The sequence below is a fragment of the Drosophila elegans genome, unplaced genomic scaffold (assembly GCF_018152505.1).
Source record: "Drosophila elegans isolate 14027-0461.03 unplaced genomic scaffold, ASM1815250v1 contig_814, whole genome shotgun sequence".
NCBI lineage: Eukaryota > Metazoa > Arthropoda > Insecta > Diptera > Drosophilidae > Drosophila > Drosophila elegans.
Window position 1 is genome coordinate 10933405 of NW_024546167.1, and position 25928 is coordinate 10959332.

General features: G+C 38.0%; 1 protein-coding gene across 2 annotated transcripts in view; it reads right to left on the bottom strand.

The window, feature by feature from the left end:
• LOC108138741 (protein outspread) overlaps window positions 1-22361 on the bottom strand; it is an 86422-nt gene extending 64061 nt beyond the window's left edge. For both annotated transcript variants that reach the window (XM_017261135.1, XM_017261136.1), the window contains exon 1: window positions 21490-22361. In XM_017261135.1, coding sequence (XP_017116624.1) covers window positions 21490-21681 — 192 coding nt within the window. In that variant the 5' untranslated portion in view covers window positions 21682-22361. The remainder of the gene's footprint in view (window positions 1-21489) is intronic.
• Window positions 22362-25928: the final 3567 nt, after the last annotated feature.

Sequence of the window (25928 nt, forward strand, 5' to 3'; positions counted from 1 at the left end):
AAGCTTTTTGGTTTCTCTATACATAAAATAAAAATTGTTACAGTTTAGTTGGGGAAAAAATGCAGGCTTACAATGAAAAATAATAACAAAGAGCTGCAGACCGATCATCATCACTTCACCTGTTTTTCGTTTATTTCTCATTTTCATTTTCTTATTTGTTCAATGCTATAATTTCGATTTTTTTTAAGGAGATCCCATTGATAATGATCTTGCGCCAGTCACTCATCCGAACTTGACTCGTCAGCCGGTTTTCGTAGTGTTTCTCATTGTGTGATCGACTTTGTCCGTTTGTCAGTCGCTCAGTCAGTCAGCCAGTTAGTCAGTTAGTCAGTCAGTCAGCCCGTCAGTCTGTCAGTCTGTCAGGTGTATTGAAGCATTCGAAAATTGTATCGAATTATAAGCCCGAATGTATTGTAATCAACTTGACTGGACTTGAGCGCAAAGATCACAAAGGAAAATATGATATCGAATGTGAAATGTGCAAAGGTATCAAGAAAAGTTGATTAGGTATGCAAATCTGGATAATCGGTGGGTTGTTCATATGAAGTTGTAAGTAAGAAGCAGCCCCTAGAGCAATACATTTAACTTAAACTGGAACTGATGCAATATTTTGACAAAGACTAATTAAACAACTACTTAATAAAACTTGATTTTGAGGTAGCTTCAAGCTTTCATCTCTGACATCTCAATGAACCCGCCAACCTTTTTGTAAAAACTGACCTAATTAGGGTATTTAACCTTCGTCGGTAAAACGTTTCAACCGTTTTTCGTCTGGCTTGGCTTAATAATAAGCGCCCCTTTTTTTTGCAATGCAACGCAATTTACTGCTTCTACCCTCCGTCTGAGCCCCGATCCCTGGCTCCGTTTATAAATCATTTCTCCGGAGGATCAGCAATTACAAACACATGGCAGATGTTAAGACTGGGGAACGAGTGAAAAAAGCCTGATTTTGATTACAAACGGCGGATAATGGGCAGATACGTACAGATGTACGGGTACAGGCATATAATTTAATAGAATTGTTGTAAAAATGTTTACCCAGTGCGGTTTAAGGTTTTCATTCCGATTGCACGAGCTGCGTCTGCGCCTTGAGGTGGCCTGATGTTCAGTGTTCAGTGTTCAGTGCTCAGTATTCAAGCATTCAGCTTTTATTACGGCTAATGATAATGCTATGAACATGAAATGCCAGCTACGCATTCAAAGGTAGCCTCGACTGAGGAAAGTCCTACACGATTTGCATGTCTAACGGTGGTTTCGCCGCTCCGAATATGGCCAAAAGCGTATCTGCCAACAATGGTGAATGTTGTTTTACATCCTACGATTATTTATTATTGCCACTTGAGACAATAAAGTCAATAATTCAATTGCACATTGCACATTGCACACTGCAGCACACATGTGAAAGTGCAGCGGCAAAACATTTTGGCGAAAGGCTCGGCCCCAAAAATCTAATTAGTAATGCATTAGTGAGCCCAAACATGGTAAATCGGGAAATGGTAACTGTCTTATTATTTCCCTATTTTCCGGGCCACGTTTCTGCCCCATTGAAACGAAAAGTAAAAGCTTGAATACCAAACAACAACAAACCACAAATAAAAACCAAAACAACTTCAAAAGCTTCAAAGCCGCATTTAAAAGAGATCACTGATCAGTGGGTGTTCCTCCATAAATGGGTCATGGTCTCCATCTCCCCTCTAAATCCATATCTCAACAATAATTGGACAGTTGGGGGCTCCTCATTACACCCGCCATGACACACTTTCGATCGTGCTAAGAGATCGTGAAATGGGAGCACAGCTTTTGTTTGATAAAACTCGAATTGAAATCGAAATGAAATGATTGATTGATTCAATGATATTTGAAAAAGAGAGTAAAAAGATCTTTGATAGCGGAAAAGAGGCTGAACTGAAGTGAAATAATGAGATCTAATAGGGCATTAATGTGATGTTCTGAACAAATAAATGTGATGGGATCAAAAATTCATGAATTCATGAAATTAGAGCAAAGAAAGTGCATTTAATGGGTGTTTTGTTCATACTGGAGTGTTTTTATGTTGAAGGCTAAGTCTACAAAATCATAATTTATAGATTGCATTATTTTAGATTTAAAGCAAGACTATGTGCATAAATGTCTTATTTCTTGTGATTCTAATAATAGTTCCCATTGCAATTGGATTATTTACGATTATTCTAGATTATGCCTTCCATTCCCCTCTGAGAACATCTCAATCGCGTTCAAAGTGTCTGCATAATGACAAGCCACAAAAGTGAATGAACAGAAAATAGTAGGAACCAAAATCATTACAATGACCAAGACTTGGGCTTTGAAAGTGGGGAACGCACCAGGGCAAGGCAGTCGCAAACACAATGCATTTGATTGAATAATGAAGCCCAAGTAATGGCAAAGCCAAACAACATCGACAGAGACACACACAAAATAAAACCCGATTCGAGCTGAGTCCAAGGCAAAACGCATTCGTAAGCAAGGCAAAAGGCAAAAGGCGAATGATAAACAAATGCAGATATAAAGAAAAATAAAGAGACGAAAAGAAAACATTCGAATACAAAATAAAGTAGTTACAATTTCGAGGAAATTACATAACATTAGGCATGAGCATTTTGAAGCAGCCGCGCAAGAGTTGGACAAGGCAAAAGTCATCGCGCGAATTAATGAAGTGGAAAATAAACAAAATCGTATAATCTACAAGCAGGGCGAATTCGAGCAAAGGGAACCTAGTTTTCCACTAGCCGGCAAGGCTGACGGAAAATGAAATTAGCTTTGAAAACAGAGAGACAAAAGACAGAGATGACAATTTTCCAACATTACATAACTTCATTTATGCGCTGTTGTCATTAGGGTTTCCACCAAATATACCATTGTTTTTGCCCCGGTCACTGCCCCCCTGATGGGTTTTAAGTGGGTGGAAATAGGGGGCAAGGTTCGCCTGGTTGTTCTGGCAAATTACCTAACAAATTGCCAATGTTACACTTGTTAACTCGTTCGATTTGCTGAGCAAGAAAGTGAACCCCAGCGCAATAACAAAGACATTTCGTGTACTTTTTGCGTTGAACAGTAAGAAATTTTGGCTAGAAAAATGGTGTGAAATTAACATTTGGATTTAAATAAGAAATGGTAATCAAAAGTTGAACATTCTGCTTGGGAGTATCTTTAATAACAAATAGTTGTTTTGTAATTATAAGAAATTATAAGAAATTTAAGGGTTTTTAAGGTATTCCTAGCAACTAAAAGAGGTCTTTAGAAACCACATTTTTATTTAATATCACATTGTAGTTTAGTTTTATCTGGGTAATGAAGTACAGATAACTTAAATCATTTCTTAAATTAATTTAAAAGCTTAACTTGAAATTGGATTCAATTTGGCTGGGAACATACTTTGTTTGGTAACGGGCAGTCAACCCTGCTTCAAGATCGGCGCCTCTCAAGCCATTTTCGCTGATCATTCTGAACACGAAATAAAAAAAAAAACACACTGAGCAGAGGTGGACGTCGAACTCCTCTCCACTTCTCAGCTTTCTACAAACGCTTTTATTGCTTAACGCTTTGCCACGGTGAGTTCTAACTGTCGTAGACAAACCAAAACGGGACGGAAATAGGCAAAGAAATTGAGGGAAGAGTGCTACGCGTTCTCAATGAGTTTTACAGTTAAATGTGTTTATTTTTTCCATTATAATTTCTTTTAAAATACGAAATGGGAATGGGTCAAAACTCCCGCTCCATTTTGACCACGTGTGGGAGGGGGCAGGTTGGGGCAAAGGCCCCTGGACTCCCAACCACTTGCTCGGCCCCTCCTTTCGACACGTTTTACTGATCGTGCCAATAAATCACTACATTTTGTCTCCATCTCTTTTTCGTTTCGGCTAGCCGTCCCTCTCTGTTTTCGCCTGCTGCCAAACAGAGCCAATAAATCAAATTGCAACCGTCAATTGCTGTTAATTTCTTTGGCGTTGCATGAATATTTTTTCTTTATTTATTTTTATCAGCAAATATTATATATATATATATATATATATATATATATATATTTCACTTTTAGATGCATACATGTGTATATGTAAAATGCATAAATTATTTATTGCAAAAAAGCAAAATGTCATAAGTGTCTGTCCATATGGACACTGTGGGAACCTTTCGGTTGATATTTTCTGCATGAATTGGGTTTGGTTTTGGACCCTCTCTCACAGCGGCTTGTGTCGAAATATTTCGTCGTTTTGTTGTGCCAATTGGCGGTCTGCAGATAGATCGCTCGACCGCTCGGACACTGGTCATTGGATGCTGGACACTGGACATTGGAGACCCCGAGAGACCAGCTGGGCGGTTTTGTTAGTCATGAGGTCCAGGTCCCGGAGAGGTTGTTGTAAATTTTGATGTATTGATTAGAGTAGGTTCAAAAAACAGACTTCTAACTGTTGACCAGGGGGTGAGAGGTTTGGCTCTGGCAAAGACATAAATTCAATTGCCAACTAATGCAGTGAACGGAATAAAAGCCATTTATTCTCATGTGATTTTGTTGTGAATAAAATGTCACTTTATGCCCAATAAAAGCATTCATTTTTTATTTTGTAGACATATTTATTTTAGTTTAAAGAGTATCCTTTCTTGTAAGCCATATCGTTTTGGAAAGGTTTTATTTATTAAAATGTAACTTTCAGAAGAATAATACAATCATGATTAATACAATACAATTCTTCCCAACTCAACACTTTCTTCTTGTTGCGGCGTTTTACAAAAACAAAATAGGCACTCCCTTAAGGTTCTATTCTTAGAGCAACTCATATTAAAATTAATTGCTTCACATGTACGGGAAAAACCTGTTAGCGCCGCTCTGGCCGGCTTTTTGAGCCCTGAACGGCAACAAACAAAAAAGGTCAGCATTTTTTATTGACCCAAAAAAAGGCAACAAACGAAAACCAAAACAAAAGCAGAAACAACTTGAACGCCAACGCCAAGTAAAGTCAGGCATTTCTAGTTTTATAGCGGCAACAAACTTTGAGATTCCAAGCGACAGTTGATAATTCTGAGCTGTCTGGGGAGAGGTCATTCAATAGATGGGGGATCAGCTGATAAGAGCCCAGAGTCGTCGTGAGAGTCGTCCAGAGGTCTTCCCGCCTATTTGGATTCAATTGAATTAATTTGGTTTTAATGGTTCATTTGGATGGGCCATTTTGGGGTGCTAATTGAAGACCCAGATCCGATAAGCTCGTCCAGATGTGGTGGGAAAAATAAATATAGAATCGAAGTTACCGTAGTAAAATAAAGGAAACAAGAAACAAGTTTCTTTAAAGTGTCAACACAGATAACGGGGTTTCGGAGGATCAATAACAACTCGTCAATCAACAACTCTATTTGGGAATTGATGTGTATTTTGAGGTTCAAGGTTTTGATGAAAATGATAAAACTGAGGCTTTCCTCAACGCACGACAGGTAATACTCACTTTAGTTCCATTTCGGTAACCTTTAATTTTCTGATCGTTAAACAAGCCCTAAATTCAATATTTTGGACACTACAGGCAACGAAAAAAAAAAAAACAAAAAAGAAGAAGAACCAAGCTGTACGTTTATTAAAACACTCTCCAAAATGCAGAACACAATCTTGTTTTCATGTTCTTCAAAGCAATTTTAAAAGAATTTCGCATATTTTGGTATGAGAACCAAAGTAAGAGGAAACCTTATGAAGGAATATCATCACCTGGAGTAATCATAAAAATTTGCATAAGCCTGCGTGTAATAACAGTAAAACTGCCTGAAATAAGAACAACAGAAGACCCAAACAAAACAGGAAAAAATACGAATAGAGCGCCAAGAGTTGGAGTACATTATAATAATATAATTTTCTATAATAGAACTCAATGTGCCGAGTGAAAGAGATGGATAGAGAACAAACGAGCACAGCAGCAACTGATTGAGGGAACACAACAATAACAATAACAACATCACAAGAACACACAAACACACGAGACCAGTTCAACAACCTTTTCGCTGAAGGAGTCTGAAGAAAAGCAACAGCAAAAGAGATATTGCACAGAAAGAAATTGCGATGGCTTAATAATTAGCTTCATCAACATAAGATTATAGTAAAGAACTAGCGAACTAAGCTTCTCAAAAACACGCCACTTAATCATTTTTACTTTTAAGTTTTCTAAAATTATATTATATATAATAATAAACAATTTAAAAAATAATTTTATTTATTGTTTATTTAATTTATTAACTTGTTAAATGAATAAAATGAGAATATTACAGATATATGGATTGAAAAAACAAGCTATGCTTATCAGAAAAAATGTAATATTTTCTTTCGGTGTAGAAGGAGAGAGAGAGATCAGCTGGATGGGGGGATGATGAAAAGTGGAAGAAGAGGGCGGAGAGCCCAATGGGCCGATTACTTCACTCACACCACGCATTCAAGGTATCCACATCCACATCGATGATGATCGGCGGGAAGAAGCAGAAGAAACTCAAGAAGTGCAAGAGGAAGAGGAAGAAGAAGAGAAGATGAAGAAGACTGGGCGAAAATTGCCCACAAAAGGGCGCCAACAAAAACCACAATAACAACAACGAACGGTACTACCGCCAAGAGAATCTTGAAAATTTCACAAATCAAATCAATATATGTAATTGTTTTTCCTCACTCACTTCCCAGATGGATATTGATATACTCTATGAAAGCAAAAAAGAGGCAGACAAAATGCGATAGAGCGAGAGAGACTACATAGAGGATGGGGAGGGGTTACAATTACCTTGTAAACATGAGAAAAAAGATTTTCGAACGGAAGTTGATAGCTTATGGCGTTTGTTCTTTTACCGATTTTGTTGAGAAAATCATTCCTCCCTTTATTTACCTTCTGGCTGTTTGGGTACTTTCTATTTGTAAAGTGCGGAAGCCGTGTTTACTATCAAATACAAAGATACACAGCTCGCACCGATATCAGCGATTGGATGATTACCTTGCCCTAGGTTGTCAGTCATTTGCATTTGACGAAGATTGCGCCATGAACCGTGTCATGAGTACTCATTCACACTCATTCGCACTCACTTCAGTCACATTTCCAATGACTTTTTGTGCGCCGACTGGCGCGTGCAAGAAATCGAAAATGACTGACAAAATATATACGCGTACAATTCATATTCAAATCAGTTGTCCAACTTCTCCATCTCAACTGACAAACTGGCTGCACCTAGACCTTGTCAACGGGTTCGGTAAAAAAAGACCAATCGCAAAATCAAAAGCACAACTCCTCCAATGCGCGGTCCAAATTGAACGCAGAAAAACAATGAGAATTGATTTCTTTAATTTGTACGAAAAGGAACAACAAAAAAAAGGTCAAATTACCAATGCACATAGCAAAACTTTTTTAACGAGCTATAAGTGACTTTGGTATTTTTGTCAGGATAAGTTTAATGTTTCAAAGGCTTATTTGGAAAATAAATATAAGAAATTTTAACACAAGTTAAAAATACTGAAATTTTTTTATTTTTTGTAATAAAATCTTGTTAAAAAAAAATTCCTAATTAAATATAATGTAATTTGTTGAACATTGAGATATATCTCAATATTCAACCAGAACTTTTATGTTCTTAAAGACATTACACAGTTTTTTAATAACCCTTTCAGTGTATTAACTGTTTCCATTTAATAAAAGTGCAACTTTTTCGTCTTGTTAGTGGGCTTTTATTTTGTTGTTGCTCTCAGCTACTTCTCCCATTGCCCGAACAAGCCACTCAGGCCATAATCTAAACGAATTGAATGGAAATAAAGTGGGCCACACACACACAACTTGCAGCCACATTTGTCAACTCAAATGAAAATGAATGAAACGCAATGAAATGTATCGAATGTGTGAGTATTCGTTGTATGTACAACCGTATCAAGTCAAAGGCCAAGCCCACCTAACGCCTCAAAAGTGAGTTGGAATTGGAATTTCTGTGTCAGACTCAACCTCAATTAAGTCTGTCATTGTCGAGCCAAGAAAAAATCATGTTAAATGCAAAATAATTTGATTAATTAAATTAAAATTACTTAATTTGTGTGAAGGAACATACGAAGTGTATATGAGCGACAGACTTTCACACGAAATTCAGCTCAGCTGATGAAGCGACGACATTAGCCCAATTCGCTTTGATGATTTATTAGATTTTTTCTAGGTTCTGTAAATTATTTTTCGGTTGCTGTTTCTTCGTTTGCCCGCTCTGGCATCAGCAACAAAAATAATTTCTCTTCTTTTCTTTTGGCGGAAGTAGGTTAATAACTGATAACGCTGCGAAAATGTAAACATTTCTTAAAATGAACGTGCAATTTTGCGGGCTAAATGGTAGATCAGTAAAAACTCGCAAAACGAAACCGATCTTATTTGAAAATCATGTTCCGGAGAGAGAATAAGCATATTGAGTGTACTTTGTTTAAAAGCGTAGGTGTTGTCAAAGCAGCTTCACTCAATTGAACTAAATTTAAGCGAAACGACTGTCTTACATTTTTAGGAAAATATTTTCCAGTGTCAAACTCATTTCGGCACATCAAATAAATCAGACAAACATAATGAATGAAGCTCGTTTCTTTCCTTGTTAATTAATTTCAGTTGTTTGGCACTTTTATTTATGTTGACTTTTTCAAACGACCAATAAAAACGGTATTCATTTTGGTGTATTTATCATATTTATTGCTTTGGTCTCTGCTAAAACGCCTTTTATAATTTTTGACTGATTTTATAGAATGCTAATGGTTAGTTATAAAAAATACTTGTAAATATAAACGAATAAACATTTATTGACCGGTGGTAAGTAAGCAAATAAGAAAATAAAAAAGTTTAAAAGCTTTTGGTGGATTTTACTATCGAAAAGGGAAGTTGAGAGCATTTCGAGCAGGGAATATCTGTTCTTAAGAACTTTACATGCTTTAGTATATAGAATATCTAAGATTTTGTGAGTTAGGGATTGTTAAAAAAAATTAAAATAAAAGAAACCCTTTGACAAGTTTTTAAGGTATCCAATGAATAATGTTTATTCTTTGGTGGACATCGAGTTATTTAACCTTAGGCTAAAAATACCTTTAGAACCTTCCAATCTGCTAATTTGCAAATGAGTATTTTTCTGGGCTGTCGCATGAACGTTAACCATTTTATGACTTTTCATTTTCGTACATACCTGAAACGAGACCAAGAAAAGAGAAACGTAGAAACAAATTAGTAAAGAGATGTGAAAACTTTGTGTACGTGTTCGAAAGCCCCTAGGCAAAATATTCTGCGGGAGGGAAAGAGCTGGCTAATCACCATATAACCCAAAACACATCAACAGCATCATCAGTAGCATCATCAACTCAGCCCGTAAATACTAAACCAATGTTCTTATCTCAAATGATTCATAATTGTGCAGAAAGAAAACGTGTTGTTTCCTTTTGTTTTCGACTTTTGGGGTCAAATATTTGCTTTCGAAAAATATTGTTATTTAAAATTTCAACAACAACTAATTATGCCCCGAAAATGCCTATTAATGGCCACCATGATAAATGGTTTCGGATAAGGAGGCAAAAGACAAATTAGGGCCGCAATTTGCAAGTCAACGTTTAGGCAGCTATTGTGGTAGTTAATTTTGGTACCTCGATTGCTGTTGCTTTTACTGTTGCTGTTGCGGCATGCCCCACACACAACAATCGCACTCGCAATCGCTGGCCAAATATGGCCAAACAAGAAATATATCTAAAATATCTTTAATTAAAAGTACAAACGTACAAATTATGCAAGACGTGCTCAAATATGGCAAACACCTAAATATTTCATGAGTTGATAAATAACACGCATATCGCCGAACCAAAAATGCCACAAGCCCCAGACACCCGCAAACACATATTTCCGTAAATATCTGTAGGTCTGTAGTTCTCTCACCCACAAGCGTACATGATATCGCCGGGTGAAGCTCGCCCATTTACCGCGTTTGTCGCCAACTCGAAAGATACAGATACTGTAGCTAAGGCCGAACAGAACTGAAGCCAAATCGACAAATCCACAACGACCCACGTACTGTGGGAGGCCAGAAACAAATCGAAGACAAAACATAAACATCGCAAATTTTGGGTGACTTGGTGGCTTGGTGGTTCCTGCACAAGTACACCCACCCGTTGCCGTCGTCACAGCATGCGGAATCGAAATGCTTATTAAAAATGCATTTTTCCAGGGCACATTTTTTGTTTTTTTTTCAGCTATGTTAAATGCTCAGACTGCGAAAATTGGACAAGAGTTTTGACAATTTCTTGAAGAGCAAAACAAATATCTATATATCACTGCCAGCTTTGCATATTTATTGTTTGAGTGCATAAAAGGAAGTGAACAGTTTTATTGATATATGAAACCTTATTCTTAGGTACGAAATAAAGAGAGATTTAGTGTTACAAAATGAAGTAAATTTTCTTTATCATAAAAACTATTTTACAATCGCTTTTCTTAAATAGCCTTTTTCTTTGGAAATAAAAGAGCAATTGATTGGTGTAATACCATTTAAATTTTACAACGCTACGTCTTTTCAATTTGGTTTAATTAAAAGTACAGCAATTAAATTGCACCTTTTGTTTCGCTTCTCTTTGTGAATCCATTTAAATTATTTCAATCTCTCCCATTGAAAACGGCATGAAACCTCGCACCCAGTTGGCAGCTCTAATTAAACACCATCCTTACCGACTTTGAGCCCCCTTCTCGATCCCCGATCACTCATGATTTGCATTGTAGCCGCCACAAATTTACAGTAATTGCAGACCCAGCTTGCCTTTTTTTTTGGGCAGCAAGACAACAAACAAAAAATTTATTTTATTTAAATGAAATTCCCCCGAGGGCAATGGCGGCGGTGTTTGCTATTTTTTATTTCAGGGCGCGGCTTGAAACTTGGATTTTTTCATAGGGGGCTGTGTGTTCAGGGTGTCTGCAGCGGAGCGAAATTATCATGTCCACCTACGTAATTTAGCATGTGTTGTTGCCGTTGTTGCAATTGCCTAAATTATTGGTTATAAATAAATGCTTTTGCCTTTATCGTCGGCGACGACGGTGCCGGAGTCTTGTTCATTTTGTCTATTTTTGGGTCTGTAATTGCCAATTTCTTGGGCTTATTATTTTTGCGCAGGTTCCCCTATATGAAGGTACTCCCTCCGTTTGTGTATCAATCTTTTTTTTTTTGTTTTTGTATTTTGGGACTGTCGTTGCCGCGCACTGGACATGTCTGAGATCAGACAAAAAGATCTTTCAAACATCCATTGTTTCCGAAACGACGCTTCCAAGAAACCCACGAAAAAACCCATGCCAACATTTTACGCACAGCAAAAAATCCAAAATCACCAGAGAACAGCCAAATTCTAAACTGCCAAATAAATGGAATGTATTTTAGATGATTTATCTAGACGCGAGGCAACAACAAACAAGCTGCGGAGAGCATAAAATTGAAACTTCTACCTGGAAGTGTTAAAGCTCCTCAGCTTTATAGGCCGCGCCCGGTTCGTTTCCCCACCTGCCCGTGGATTCCTATTGAATTTCGACTTGACTCGACTTCAACTCGACGCGGCTCGATCACCTTGACCGCACACCACACGAATGAAAAAAACACAGATACAAGCCCAGCCAGGCAGACTGAGAGAGAACAAATTTACATATCGCCATTTGCCACGGCCCCAAAACCCGAAGAATCTTAAAAAACGAGCTAAGCGCGAAGAAGTACGGCGATCAACAGAAATAACAACAAATTGGCAAGGCAAATTTTCGCATAGAAAAGCCAAAGAAAATGTATGAAAGCATCGACGATGATCATAATCATTAAACTTGCAAAGGTGAAATGGCAGATGCTAACAATAGATTTTATTGATATGCATAAGCATCTTAGAATTAATCTGAAAATCAATCATTATTGGGTCTTTCTTTAGCGAAATATTTCCCCAATATAGTTGGTTATTGAAAATCATTTAAAACACAATTATCGTGTTTCTTAAAAAAAAATTTAAATTGGTTTTAAAATTCTATAAAATATTTTCGTTTTGTTTTGTTTTGTGAATATGAAATAATTGATTCAAAAATTGGTTGTTGTGTTGTTGTTGTGTAAATAAAATTGTTTGCATATGTGGAAAGACATTCATTTTAATGGAATGCTTTACTATCTAAACATCAGCGGAAATAAGATTCTTCCATAGAGCGCTTATATTATAATTTCACAATAATAAATCATTAATCAAAACCTTAGTCGCAATAAAAATCTTCTAGCTCATGGCTGCTAGCTGTTTGTACACATTTTGACAGGTGATTTTTTGATTTATAAGATCTGTCTTATGTTTATTCATGAAGAACAGGCATTTTTCACATTCAGTAACCCTCAAAAAACCTGACTAACGCATACATAAATAGTTATTTATTTCGTTTTAATACGTTTTTTTCGAGCATTATACAGGAAATTAGCATTTGATAGTTAATTGCAAATGCCCGAGAGGCGGGTATTTTTTTTTTCCAAGTTGTTGTGTTTTTTTCGCCTGTTTCGGTGCCAGATATGCGCACCAATAAATATTTGGCCAGGCAATTTTCACAATGATTGCGGCGGCAAGGAGGTGTGGAAATGTGGAATTATGGCATGCAGTTGGACCGCGACGGGTCTAAGTCTAACGATTTCTACCGAGCTCTGCTCGGTAAGCTTCCGATATCGTGCAAATTACTTTCCAATTAAACAGCAATTTCAATGGTCGAGGAAGAGAAAGAGTGGAATGGCAAAATACAGGTTGCAGTCGTGGCAAAATCATAATTATAAACTAATTTGAAATCAAGATGCCCTTCTCAACACGTCATTATTTCAGGAGAATGCCAAGGCGCAAGATCCCCTGGATCTTCCACGGCCTCCGTCTTTATCGCTGGCAATCTAATGGTGTTTGCCCGGTGTTACCCCATCCCGGGGACCCAGTCCCATTCCAACTCTATCTCTTTCAAAGCGGAGAACCGTGCCCAGGGGCAGGTGTAAAGATGCCATAACTCAGAAGATTTCGCAGCGCGGCATTTGAACTGGAACTTGGGCTGCAGCTTGCCGGAGTTGGCTTAGACTGTGGCTGTGGCTGTGGCTTGGCATTGTGTCTTGATTGAGTAAGCTCGGCAGGAGAATAAGAATTCAATTATGCAGCAAAATGTCACATGGGATGGCTGGCGAAGGGAACAATGGACGGAGGCAGTGCATCTGCTTCGGGCTGTGGCTCTAGCTCTTCGTCTTCTGGCTGATGATGGCTGATGTATGAAGTGGCAAAATCGTTGCAGCGAGGCAACAAGTGAATGTCGGAGCAGTGGGGGCCCTGCTTGGGCTGTTTTCTTAGGGTTGGATAGATGGATGACTTGGAACTGCCGCGGCTACTGAGCAGAATTAGCTTTCAATTTGAACAGCAGAAGGAAGCAGGGCCTCGGCAATAGATTGTGTGTTTGCGTCTTGGCACAGTGGTTGGAAATTAATTTAGCTGAAATGAAATATAGGGCATTTAATCAAGGAATATTCTAAATAAGAAATATTCAGAAATCACACATTGCAGGACTCCACTTATTTGATAAGTAAACAGAATATTTTGAATTAATTAAGAAAGGATACAGTTTACTTATTGAAAATCTTACAATTAATTAAACACTCAAAAACTTCCACTTCACGACTAATTTAATAGTTCCATCGATTTAAACATTTGCTATATATAAATATCAATACGTGATGAATGCACTGATCGACTTAAAATCTACTTGAGAACTTCGAATATCGCTGAAATATGATATCAGAGCTTTTCGCCCTTATGTTATCCCACTGTTTGCGGGGCCTGAAAAGCCGACTTAATTAAGGCATAGCGCAGAGATAGAATAGGTAGACGAATAAAAAAAAAAAAAAAAAAACAAATAAAATGCCGCCGCAGCGGAAGATGTCGCCGGGAGTTTATAAACTAAACTCTTGAGCTCAAGCTGGATGCGAAGGGGGACCCTCAACTAAATCCGCCGATGGGGCTCGCTTCCAGATCTTAGTTTCAGACTTTTGCCGACTTCAGCTTGTTTTTATGAGGAAATCTAATAGCCAGGGCTAGAGACGAAGCTGAATCTGGGCAGCTGCAGAGATGAAGCTGTTGGCGTTAAGAAGTCGATTTGGTTTTGCCGCTGCTGTAGATGCTGCTGCTGCTGGAATGATTGATGATTTGTTGGCTGTGTATCGCGATAAGGTTGGTGGGCCCATTTGTTGGCCCCCATAGCTGAACAAAGCAGAAAGAGCGCCAGAGATTGGGGAAGCAGCCAACTTTCTGGGCATTGTCTTGGCTTACCTTTGCTCATGTTTTTGATCGACTGAGAAAGAGAAGTTCGTGCTGATAATTGTGACACGGCCCGGCCCCATACAAAAAAGAAATACGGTGCGGAATTGAGAGCCAAAGTGCAGAATGGCTGAAGAATATTCAGACGATGCCTCCTGCTAATTGCAGCCACCGACGGGCAGCGGCAGACAGACAACGAAGTACAAATAGCAGCAACAAAGTTAGATAGATAAGCCCAACCGTCAGGATGGAAGAATTCTTAACGATCTTTAGATACTCTATTTGACTCCTTACAAGAAACTTATTTGCTGTACCAAAAATAAGCATTCATATCTTATCATTTACTAAAAATGTAATATATATTCGTTAAATGTCAAAAAAATTCTGTTGTAATACTTAGTTTTACTTATAAGCTCCGACTGTATTTCACTCATAAAACAGTGCCTTTTAAAAATACAATGTTAAGCTCAATTTATAAAGAAAAGAAACTCAAATATATTCAGACATTTATTAGTGTTCCCATCAATTTTCTCCTCAATTACCTTGTGCATTTTCCCAACCTGATGTAGACAAGGTGGAAAATGGCGATAACAATTATCTCAAAGCTTCGAAATACATTTATGTGGAAAATCTTTTGCAATATCTAGCAACAGCCTTTTGCAACAAAATGGAACATGATAGATAACCTTACCGTCAGATTAGACCGAATACATTTGGAACAAGAAAGAAAGCAAACTTCGGCAAGCCGAAGTTCATATACCCTTGCAGCTATTGCATGAATTAAATACTTTTGAAAACATTTAAATTATGATTTACTTGAGTATATGCTGAAAAACATTGAAACTATGATGATTTGCAGCTCAATTATTAGATAGTTATTTTATATATTTTTATTATTTCTATGGGAGCTATATGCTATAGACGTCCGATTTTGATAAAATTTAAAACATAATTCTGAAATAATTAAACATTGCTATATGTCGAAGAACTAAACAAAAAATTAAAAAACAGAAAAGTTATAATTTTTTTCATTTATTTTTCCGATTGTTCCTATGGGAGCTATATGCTATAGTCGTCCGATTTTGATGAAATTTAAAACATAATTCTGAAATATTTAACCATTACTATATCTCGAAGAACGAAACAAAAAATTAAAAAACAGAAAAGTTATAATTTTTTTTCATTTATTTTTCCGATTGTTCCTTTGGGAGCTATATGCTATAGTCGACCGATTTTGATGAAATTTAAACCGTAAATCGGAAATATTTAACCATTACTATATGTCGAAGAACTAAACAAAAAATTAAAAAACAGCAAAGTTATAATTTTTTTTCATTTATTTTTCCGATTGTTCCTATGGGAGCTATATGCTATAGTCGTCCGATCCGGCTCGTTCCGACTTATATACTACCTGCAATAGAAAGACAACTTTTGGGAAAGTTTCATGCAGATAGCTTTAAAACTGAGAGACTAGTTTGCATATAAACGGACGGACAGACGGACAGACGGACGGACAGACGGACAGACGGACATGGCTAGATCAACTCTACTAGTGATGCTGATCAAGAATATATATACTTTATAGGGTCGGAAACGTCTCCTTCACTGCGTTGCAAACTTCTGACTGAAATTATAATACCCTCTGCAAGGGTATAATAAGCAACCAGGAGCCAGGGTTTTGACTCCGAAGCAGAAGAGTTGACTTCTCTTATCTGGCTTGATGGTGCTTAGAACGCTCAACTGAAAACCAAACAGTATCTTTCAGACTGTCTGCTGCAGTTCGAGTGTATCTAGTAGATACGTCTTTGTTGCTTTATTTATCGAGTCTTTAGCTAGTTCCTTTGTTTTTACACTTGCACAATTGTTTGCCTTGGCCTTATCGCTTTGAAGTGTTACCTTGATGTTTAACAATGCAACTAGCCAGCTATAGATTTAGATAGCAGCACGAGAGATGACCCCAAAAGCGATCGGGGATGACACAGGTGAGTGGACGGGTTCAATGTACTTGACTTCGCTGTAGAGCTCATACACAACTAATTAACCTAGAAAAATGCAAATTTCAGCAACACACCCACTTCACATGGAACGGGGCCCCCAAGAACTGAGAACAATTTCTAAGCCAAACAATCAATCAACGTTGTTGGCCACTTGAGCACGTCGTCGTGGAGAAAAGGGGGGAGTACGTTAAGACTGGCAACGAGGATACACGAAGGTATGCCACAGGTGCGGAATGGGGGGTGGGGGGGTTGTGATGGTGTTCAGGATGGGTGTGCAAAAGTAATATTTATTATGTGTATACTTCTCTGACAAACAACACAGGCACCAGGCACACTGGCAGAAACTGAGAACGAGCCCAGGAAAGAGGCCTCAAAGGGCCAAAGGGGAACACGAGAGACCAAGAGACCAAGAGACCGAGAGAATGAGGTCTATGGCGACTCCACTGGAGACCTGGACGGAATGGCATATAGGATGATGGCATGGAAGTCTCCGTCTCTCATGGCATGCTGCTGCCAATAGCTCAATAACACCCCGGGGACCAATTGAGATCTTTTTGGTGGGATAGGCAGGCACCTAGGACACCGATGTCCAACCGACTTGTACAAACAGTGAAACGGAGAGGGTAATACAGCGAAAAAAGGGAGAATCATAGACAAATGCTCAACGGGGGCACACAGCCCGAAATGACACCCGATTCCCCAACAGTGAACCAACTTTTGTACTTTTATTGATCATAAGCTAAAGTTTTATTAATTTTTAACGTTTTCCATCATAAAACGATTTGAACAATACATTTTAGAGTCACCACATTGAAATCGGAAACTAATCGGAAACATTTTTAAATCAATACAATATAAAAAGGAAAAAAAATATTATTTAGTATGCCAGAGCCCAATTTATATTAAAGAATATGGTAAAGCATACAGTATAATATTAGTTTCATTAATGTATCTCTTTAAAAAAGGTTTTATGTCTTCGAAAATACGTATAATTTGATTTTAAGTATTCTAGGTATCTGTGCCCACGGTGTCCCAAGCCAATTGTTTTGCCAGACAAATAGACGGCCGCCGAAAACAGCAAAAAGTCCACAATTACTGCCTATGGGCCAGACCTCTTGGTGGGGTCCCAAGTCTAGGTTTTAGTTTTAGTCTTAGTCTTGGTGGGGTGCCCAGTCACGCGCCCGGGCAAAAAGCAAAACAAAAATAGTTGCAAGATGAGATTTTCCCTGAGTATTGGGCTGGCTTTTGCCTTTTTGGGGCATTAGAACCCGAAACGCTGCAAGCCTTTGACCTGACCTGTCAACATGGCATAGCCCCCCGAAAAGAAAAACACGAGCTTCATCTTCTCGATAATAATGGGTTTTGAAGTGGATGGCAACCGATAACTGAAATGTTCCGCTCCATTGACTTGACAATGCATTCTGACATCCGTTTTGCACCTCGTCGCGTTTTCTTGGCCTTTGTTTTAGCGCATTTTCCTGTCGCACCGCCAACTACAAAGGGATCCCCTAACGATAGGTGGTCCTACCATGCCATCCCAACCCATCCCATCACATCCCATCGTATGCCATCCCATGCCGCCGACCCGTCCGATCCCATGGCCAGGTAATCCGAGAGCCGTGTTAGGGACGCTTTTGCCGGCTTCATTAGCCTTCGGATCGGCGACAGACAATGCAACAATTATGGCCCAGCATTTATGCACTAGTCAAAACCGAAGCAGAAGACAGGCCAACATGGACACTCTCTGCAGAGCGAGAAACAAAAGCAAAAGTGTTGCTAAATTTAGAACGACTGTCGAGCAGAAGAAGTATGGTGGGGGGGGGGAGGACTAAGCCTGTGAGGTCTGTCGGTTGAGTAACCGCAAAAGGGGACCGCTGGAGGGGTCTTGAGGGGCTGCGACTGGGACTGACTGCTGCCGACGCCTTCTAATTGCCGCTCGACGAGCGGAAGCCAAGAGTTGAGTTCTATTTTTACATACATATACATATTAGCTGCGGAGCAACTGCATCGGCCGAAGGGGGAGCCAAATGTGGAGCAAACTGAAGGAGTGCGGAGCACAGCGCCGAAGTGCACGGTTCCCAGTGCCCAGATTTGACTTTAAAATGTCTACAGCCGGAGGGGTTCTTTAATGACAACAGTAACGAAGTCCCACTGTTTTAAAAATAGTTTCTAAGATTGCCTCTTGCTTGTTTCGAACTAGCAACTGAAAAAGTAGGTACACCAACAAAATTTATGCTGTAACCGAAAACACAAAACATTTTATGGGTCTTAAAGGGAGAAAATAAATCTTCGAAAATCTTTTGATTTCAAACTTAATTAGATCCAGGGATTTGAAATTTCTTACTGAAGCTTACTTAAAAGAATAGTTAATTAAAATACTTATTAATATCAAAAAAACTTTATAATAAGTTGAAACTTATATCTTAAGATTTGCAACTTTATAACTAATATCAAACACCACAAAAATTTTCTGCTTCCTAAATTAGTTTCACAATAAACCCACGCTGTTTGGCATGGTAGGAAACAGTTTAATAGTTTCTTAGTTAGGGTGTTTAACCTTAGATCTGCCAACTTATGGCGACTCACCCCTGCCCTGCTCCACTTCCTCGTCCACTTCCACTTCCCAATGCCCGCCGTCTCCACTGACTTGTTGACACAGTTGTTCTACCCACTGGATATTGACTCAAATGACTTTCACACTCAAATAGTAAAGTTTATTTATTTTCTTCTTTGTGAACACTTGACTCCAACGCTCCGCTCAGCGCGGGTAATTCAATATTGTAACTCGAGTTATTTATAAATTAGGAAATGCTGCCAGGAACAGCTAAGCCAACAAATCGATCAACTAGTTCTCCAGTTTATGGATCATTTTCATACCCCCTGCAATCCGCACTCTCCATTCTCGATTCCCCTGAGGGCGACATTTTTCACGGCTGTCAAGTGCTGATGGCCTCGGGTCTTTCAAAAAGTGTTTCTCTATGAGTTCTCGTTGTTTTCGGGCCTGTGACTTCCTCAATAAATGGTCTACAATACAATGGAGTAGGTCTGTGTGTGAGCGTTTTGTGCTAATTTCATGGAGGTCATTCTGACTCTGTTTCTTAAGATCAGTCACGCAGTTGAAGTGTGCTCTCCCCCTGCTCACGGACACATTTGAAGCTTTTGGAAAACAAAAATTTTGATTTCTACGCTCACTTAGCCCACAAAAACCAATTTCTGCCTCAGGCCAGGCTGCGCTAGAAATTTTGGGTGATCAATTAAAGAAACCCCTATTCCAATTTGGCAAACAGACAAGAGGCAAGACAGAAATTGCTTTTGGCAATCGCATAATTAATTTTTGCAGGCTTCTCAAAATGCCCGGCACTTGTGGGCCGTCAATTTAAGTGATCAGAAAAATAACTATGCACAATAATAAAACATTTGTCGACCCATAAAACACAGACGCAAACTGCACAAAATTCCCTGTCTACAGAATTGGGAACTAGAACAGCAATACAAGCAACAACAGATCAGAATTTATTAGGGTCAGCTGTTTAAAAATACATCTTCACGAAATGAGCACAGCAAATTAAAGAATATTAATAAATGATCTGACAGGGCAGACACCAAAAATTGCAGGGAGCCAGACCAAAGCAAAAGTAGCATATCAAGATTCAAGATTTTGAAAACATTTTCTTACCATTTTTAATTTATTTAAATCTCTTTTTATGCTTTGAAAATCTACGAGTTAAAATTTTGTATCTCAACTCTTTCATCCTTTTCATGTGCTTAATCTCCAAAAGAAATAAGATAAGATATTGTATGTCCAAATGATGTTTAATCTTGAATCTTTATCTTTCGACAAGTGTTTAGAAGCAGTTGACATATCTCTCCCGCTGTTCTTCTACCACCTTCATTTGCATAGTTCGCAACGAAATCCGAAACTTTCCCAATGGTAAACTACTCTTCTGGTTTTAGTTTTCAAAAAGGCAAGACCGCGCTTAGTTTTCTTCGATGTTTTACGACGACGATTTTATGTTTATTAAATACAAATTCCAAAACTTATCATGGGCATATAAAAAAGCCGGTGTGCCTTTCAGCTCTGACTTCGACCCCGGCACGGTGTTTTAGTTTGGGGCGTTGTATTGTCGTAAATTTTTTGTGACCCAAGCCCGGCCCGGGTAAACATAATAAACGATTTTCACTTTTTCCTCCGGCTAATCGCCCTCTCCTACAGACTTGGTGGGTTTTTATGTTTTCTATGCTTTGATTAGTTTTTGTTATTTTAATTAGTTTTCGGTGGCATTTTTTTCCGTATCGTTATTTTCTTTCCCGAATTCTATCCAAAATTCCAAAGAAACGAGAAAGCGAGAGTTTTCCTTTGTCTCGCCGAAATGTTGTTTGTTTTTAAAATGTTGGTTGTCTTCTGGTCTTTTTTGTAACTTGATTGAACGAAAGTTTTAAGATTAGAAAATGATTTTGCCCGTGGGCGAATGATGCTTAAGATCAAGTTGATGAATTAATCTTGGTCAAAACATTTGTTTTTTCCCATAAAAAGTTGGTTGAATCAAACTAAAATGTGCCAGCTTTGACAGCTTTTACTGGTTAGATTAAGCTATTTTAATTAAAAGCGTTTTAATTAAAATTATTGTTAAGAACGATCAGGTTCATCAATATTTTACATCAAAATTCTGGTTTTTACAACTGTTTGTTCACTATTAATACATTTGTAGTTGCATCTTTTTAACATTCAAATTAAATTTAGGGAAGGGCGGCTTAGTTAATCCCCCCACATAAATTTCCAATAAATTCTACACAACTGTCCACAACTGCAGTAAGAATCCGAAAAACTAATAGTCCAGAGCAAGAACAAACCGAATCACACATTTTTGAACAAAAGAATAATAAAGAAAAGCCCGCACAGAGTTGAAAACTAAATAAAGATTTATATGGCACCCTCGAAAATAAATCTATGCCCAAGTTTTTTTGACTTCTCAAGACTTGAAAGTACAGTGCACATTCGTAAAAAAGAATATAGTGCTACATTTTGTTAAAAACAAAAAAAAAAATAGTAAACTCTTTATTTTAAATTAAACACAGCCTATCCTTAAAAGCGTTTTGGTATTATTATGATGGATGAGTTTGGTAAATCTGTCTAGTCAAAACACCTCCGATAACAAAAACACATTAAACTCTGTAGTATTTAACCTTAAATTTTAGACTCACCCTATTGCATTCCAAGGCGGCGGCCGAGTGCTCCTCCCGCTGCCGAAAACAGTGGCTGCACTTGCTCTTGTTGAAAATGTTCGGCGTGAATTTGCGACAGTCGGCGGTGCGTGCGTTTGTTGTTGTTGGTGTGGGTGGTGCCGACTTTGAGGGGGCGGCAGCCACCGTTGTTGTTATTGTCGCAGTTGACATTTTCGATGCTTTTTTCAATTAACAAAAAAAGGGTGGGGAGTTGAAGGGGACAGAAAAAGAGAGAGAGAGAGTGCGGAAATGTAGGTACTTTCAAACTGCTCCCAGAAATTGCATGGCAGCGGAGCTATTCTTTTTTCTCAATCGATTCGATTTGTTTTTGTTTCGATTTGCAAGGATGCGGTGTTACGTAAGCCGAGACATTGGCTTGCTGTTGTTTTGGCCTCCAAAGCCAGCCTTTGTTTACCTCACTTCGGAGCCTTTATCAGCTTCAGATTCTTTTCTTATTTTGCGGGTATTTTGGTTACACATTCAGTGAGAAAGAGAGCGAGGGAGGGATGGGGAAATTATTCAATTTCGCTTTGCACTTTGATTCTTGGCTTTGGCACACACGCACACAATTACGCACAAAAAACACCGCCACATACACACACTCACGGCCGCGAAAGCCACAAAAACACAGAAGTTTTGGGCTTTTTCTGCTTTTCACCTCCACCGCCGTCCTTTGTTTTGTTTTTTCTCGTATTTCTCGTATTATTCTTGTTATCTTAGTAGTATTTTCGTCGACCCGGTATTTATTATTGTTCTCGCGCTTAACGAAAGCGCTCTCTTTTCAAGCGAACCGTACGTGCAAGCAATTCCAACCGGCAACGGGCACGTCCGAACGGCGAGACAGTGAATTTGATTTTGAGCGTAAAAAGAGCCTCAGTCGTCGTTCTCCTAACAGAAATGTTAAATCGTCTTTTCCTAACAGCAGCACGAATGAGAGGCCAGCAAGAGCGCATCACCGTTAAGGCCTAGAAGTGGGAGAAAACGAAAAACGCCGGATTCACATCTCCACGAAGTCGACTTCTATAATACCCTTCAACAAACATATTCTGCCTTCATATATGATAGCAAGTGAGTAAAAGTTGTTTTTAACGATACCACAATTCCTTTGCAAACTATTTTAAAATAGGTTTGCGCTGCGAGCTTATAAATAAAAAAAAAATCTGCATATTCAATCCCAAATCTATTAAAACATGGTATTTAAATATTCGCACTCAGTCGTACTCTCGACCATAGTGTTGTTAAGATTTGACTGCGTTACAAACATCTGACTAAAACTATAATACTTTTTACTTATAGTGTAAATTTCTCTTTCTTTCTGTCAGTCTATCTCTCTCTCTGCACAAGGTCTCTGCTGTTTGAAAATGTTAACCGATACTTGATTACATTACAGCAGAACCGTCTGTTAAAACAACTTTGAGCGATGTGAAAATTACCGTTGTTAAGTCTTGGTCCAAGTAAAACAATGACATCAAAAAATTCCTGGACTTAATAAATGACATCTTTTATCAAAACTGCGGAATTTTTAAATACTATCCTGTTAGTTATATTTAACAATATATTGTCAATTTAATATTAAAATTATAAAAAAAATAATACTTACCTACATTAAAATAGCAAATCTATTGTTTTATAATATACAAAAATTTTGTTATCAACTTTCCGAAGTAAACTGTCTTTATCTGAATAAACTTCTTAATATTTACTTCCACTAATTACTCTTTGATGTTAACCGGTTCAATCGTTTACAGAGCTCTCTCTTTATTTTTATGTTGCTAAGCGCATGTGCACTTGTTGCTCCATGTCGCCAAGCAACAGCATTAAATGTTGCAAGCGATTTGGTGCTGCTCAACAAATAAAATATTGTGATGAATTTTTGTTTTTATTTTAAATAAAGACTAGTTTTTGGAAATAAATTAATAGAAAAACAAATAACTAAAACCGAATTTCTATTTTTTTCCAATAGCAACATGTTGCTAAGAGTCGGCCGAATAAATGTTGCCAAGATTCTGACATTGTAATTGATGAGTTTTTTGACTCTCGAACTGGAAAAATGAATTATGCTGGTGGAAAAATCAAAGCCGGCAATCATTTCATTTCACAAACAATTTCTTTACAGATTCCCCTTAGAAAAGGCCAAAGCAACAACAAGAGCAGAGCGGCACCAATAACAATAACAATTAACTGCACGCTTCATTAACAGCCTCGGTCAACAAATTTTCAAGTGCGATGCAGAACCATTAAGGGTGTGAGAGAGATAGGTAGAGACCGACAGAGACAGAGGGAGAGGGCGATAAAGATAGAGATGAACCCTTTTCATGCAAGAAATCAAAGGTAAAATACTTGTAAAAACAAATGAGAGTACACTGCGCAAAAGACACAATCTAATGTGTATAATCCAAATATATATATTCTTGGTATATTTAAGGAAACTTTGTAGTCAGTTTGTAAATATAAGTAGACAGAATTTGTCCGATTTGATATTTAAATACTTACAATTCTCTGAGTCCCAAAAACACACAATTGGGAAAAAAATAAATAATTAAAAAGTAACCTCCGAAATTAAGTTTAAAAGTGATTGGCTTTTGAAAAAAAATATTTACGATTTCAAATTAATAATTGCGTTTTATACATGATGGTGAATGTCTTATTTCTTCCTATTAAACTATTAATATTTCAGAAGTTTTTAATTTTTACAGCGTAATTGAAACAAACAAAATGTTATTCTAAATTAAGACCAAACGAAATCAAATTTAAGGACATGTTTTCTTAACGTGTAGCTCAAAAAATGATTAATTGCGCTTGTCGTGGTTTCTGACACCGAAGGGGCTGGCAGCTGAGGGGTAAAGGTCTCGGGAATGGGGAAAAAGGAGTCGGCCCTCGATCAAATATTTTGACTACCACCCATATGTTGGGGCTCTACGTAATGGAAGAAAAAGGTTGGCGGTTTCAGAGCCTCGAAAACGGAAAGACTAATGTGTGGCGCTGCCCTCAGAAGAAAAACAAAAAGGGGAAGAATAAAGAGTTGTTAATAATGGAGAAATGAAGAAGCGACCTTAATTCCCAATTTCATTGCATTTATGTACTGGAGTGTAATGCTGTACACACATTACTTAAAATTACTTAAAATATAAATTTTTGTAGCTCAAAAACCATATGCTAAAAATAAAATATTTAATATGTCTTAACTCAAGATATTTGGAATAAAAAAAAATATTTTTGACTTAAAACCAGTGAGTTCGTTGACCATTTAAGCTACCAGGGAGACTGGCATTTAATTTAATGGTAATTAGTTGATTTTGAATTTGATTCGAATTCGAATTCGAATTCGGCTGGCTCTTGTGCAATTGCCGAAAATGTTTCGATTGCATTGGCAGCTGCCTTGCACCCAAACATTGCATGATAATGGCTTCTTTTTGGGACCATTGTTGTGTTTCTCGTTGTTATTGTTGTTGTAATACCTGCATAGCTGAAAAATGCATTACCGCATATTGATTTCGTCGGGGAAGGGGGACACACTTTGTGTGCGAGTGTGTTGTTTTTTTGTTGTTTTTTTATATTTTTTGGTAGCCACCGCCGCTCGTTTTGCACATTTTCCACTCTCATTCAAATGTCAATCGAGTCACGAGTTGAGTTGTCCCCTTTTAACGCCCCCTCAACCCCCCTCCTTCATCCCACCTTCGCCCTGGCACTCAAAACGAATTCAAAGTAATGTGGAAGACAAACAATGAAGAAGAAAAACCTATTTTCCTAAATATTTTCAAAGTCCTTACTGAGTGTCTAGTCTTTTTTCCAGAGGGTCGTTAAAATTCTGCGCCTTTCAAATTGCCCAAGAGATGAAATAATCATTGATGTGCAGAAAAATGACTTCATTTGGGTTTTTGTTTAGTATTGAAAACGACAGTTTAAATTTTATGATAATAGCAGAACAATTAAAAAACCATTACCAAATTTATTTATTAAAGAAATCTTGGTCTTTCCTAATAGAAACGTTTCGCGAAAAAACAAAAAGTAGTTGTATTAAACAGATACTACAAAAATGTTGATTTTTTATAATTGAATGGGGAGCTGCGACATTACAAAAACATTTATTAAAGCTACGCCCTTGGCTATTTTGGTAATTCAGACTTGTCTGGCAAATGTTTCCCAAACATTAAACTTCATGTATCATTAACTGACTCAATGGCAATTAGTCCAGCGGACTTAGCCAACATGCAACATGGGGCAGCAGCAACAACAAGTGCAACCGATCCCGCCCTCGGGGTGTGTGACCAAAAACTTGGATCACGCTTCTTGTTGGAGCACTTGGGTTTGGGTTAATAAGTATCTCGTCTAGCCATGCAAATCGTGAACTGAATTGAAAATCAAAGCACTGAACTTGAGGCAATCTGAGCCGTCAGTTCCTCCGCCCCCCTCCGCTG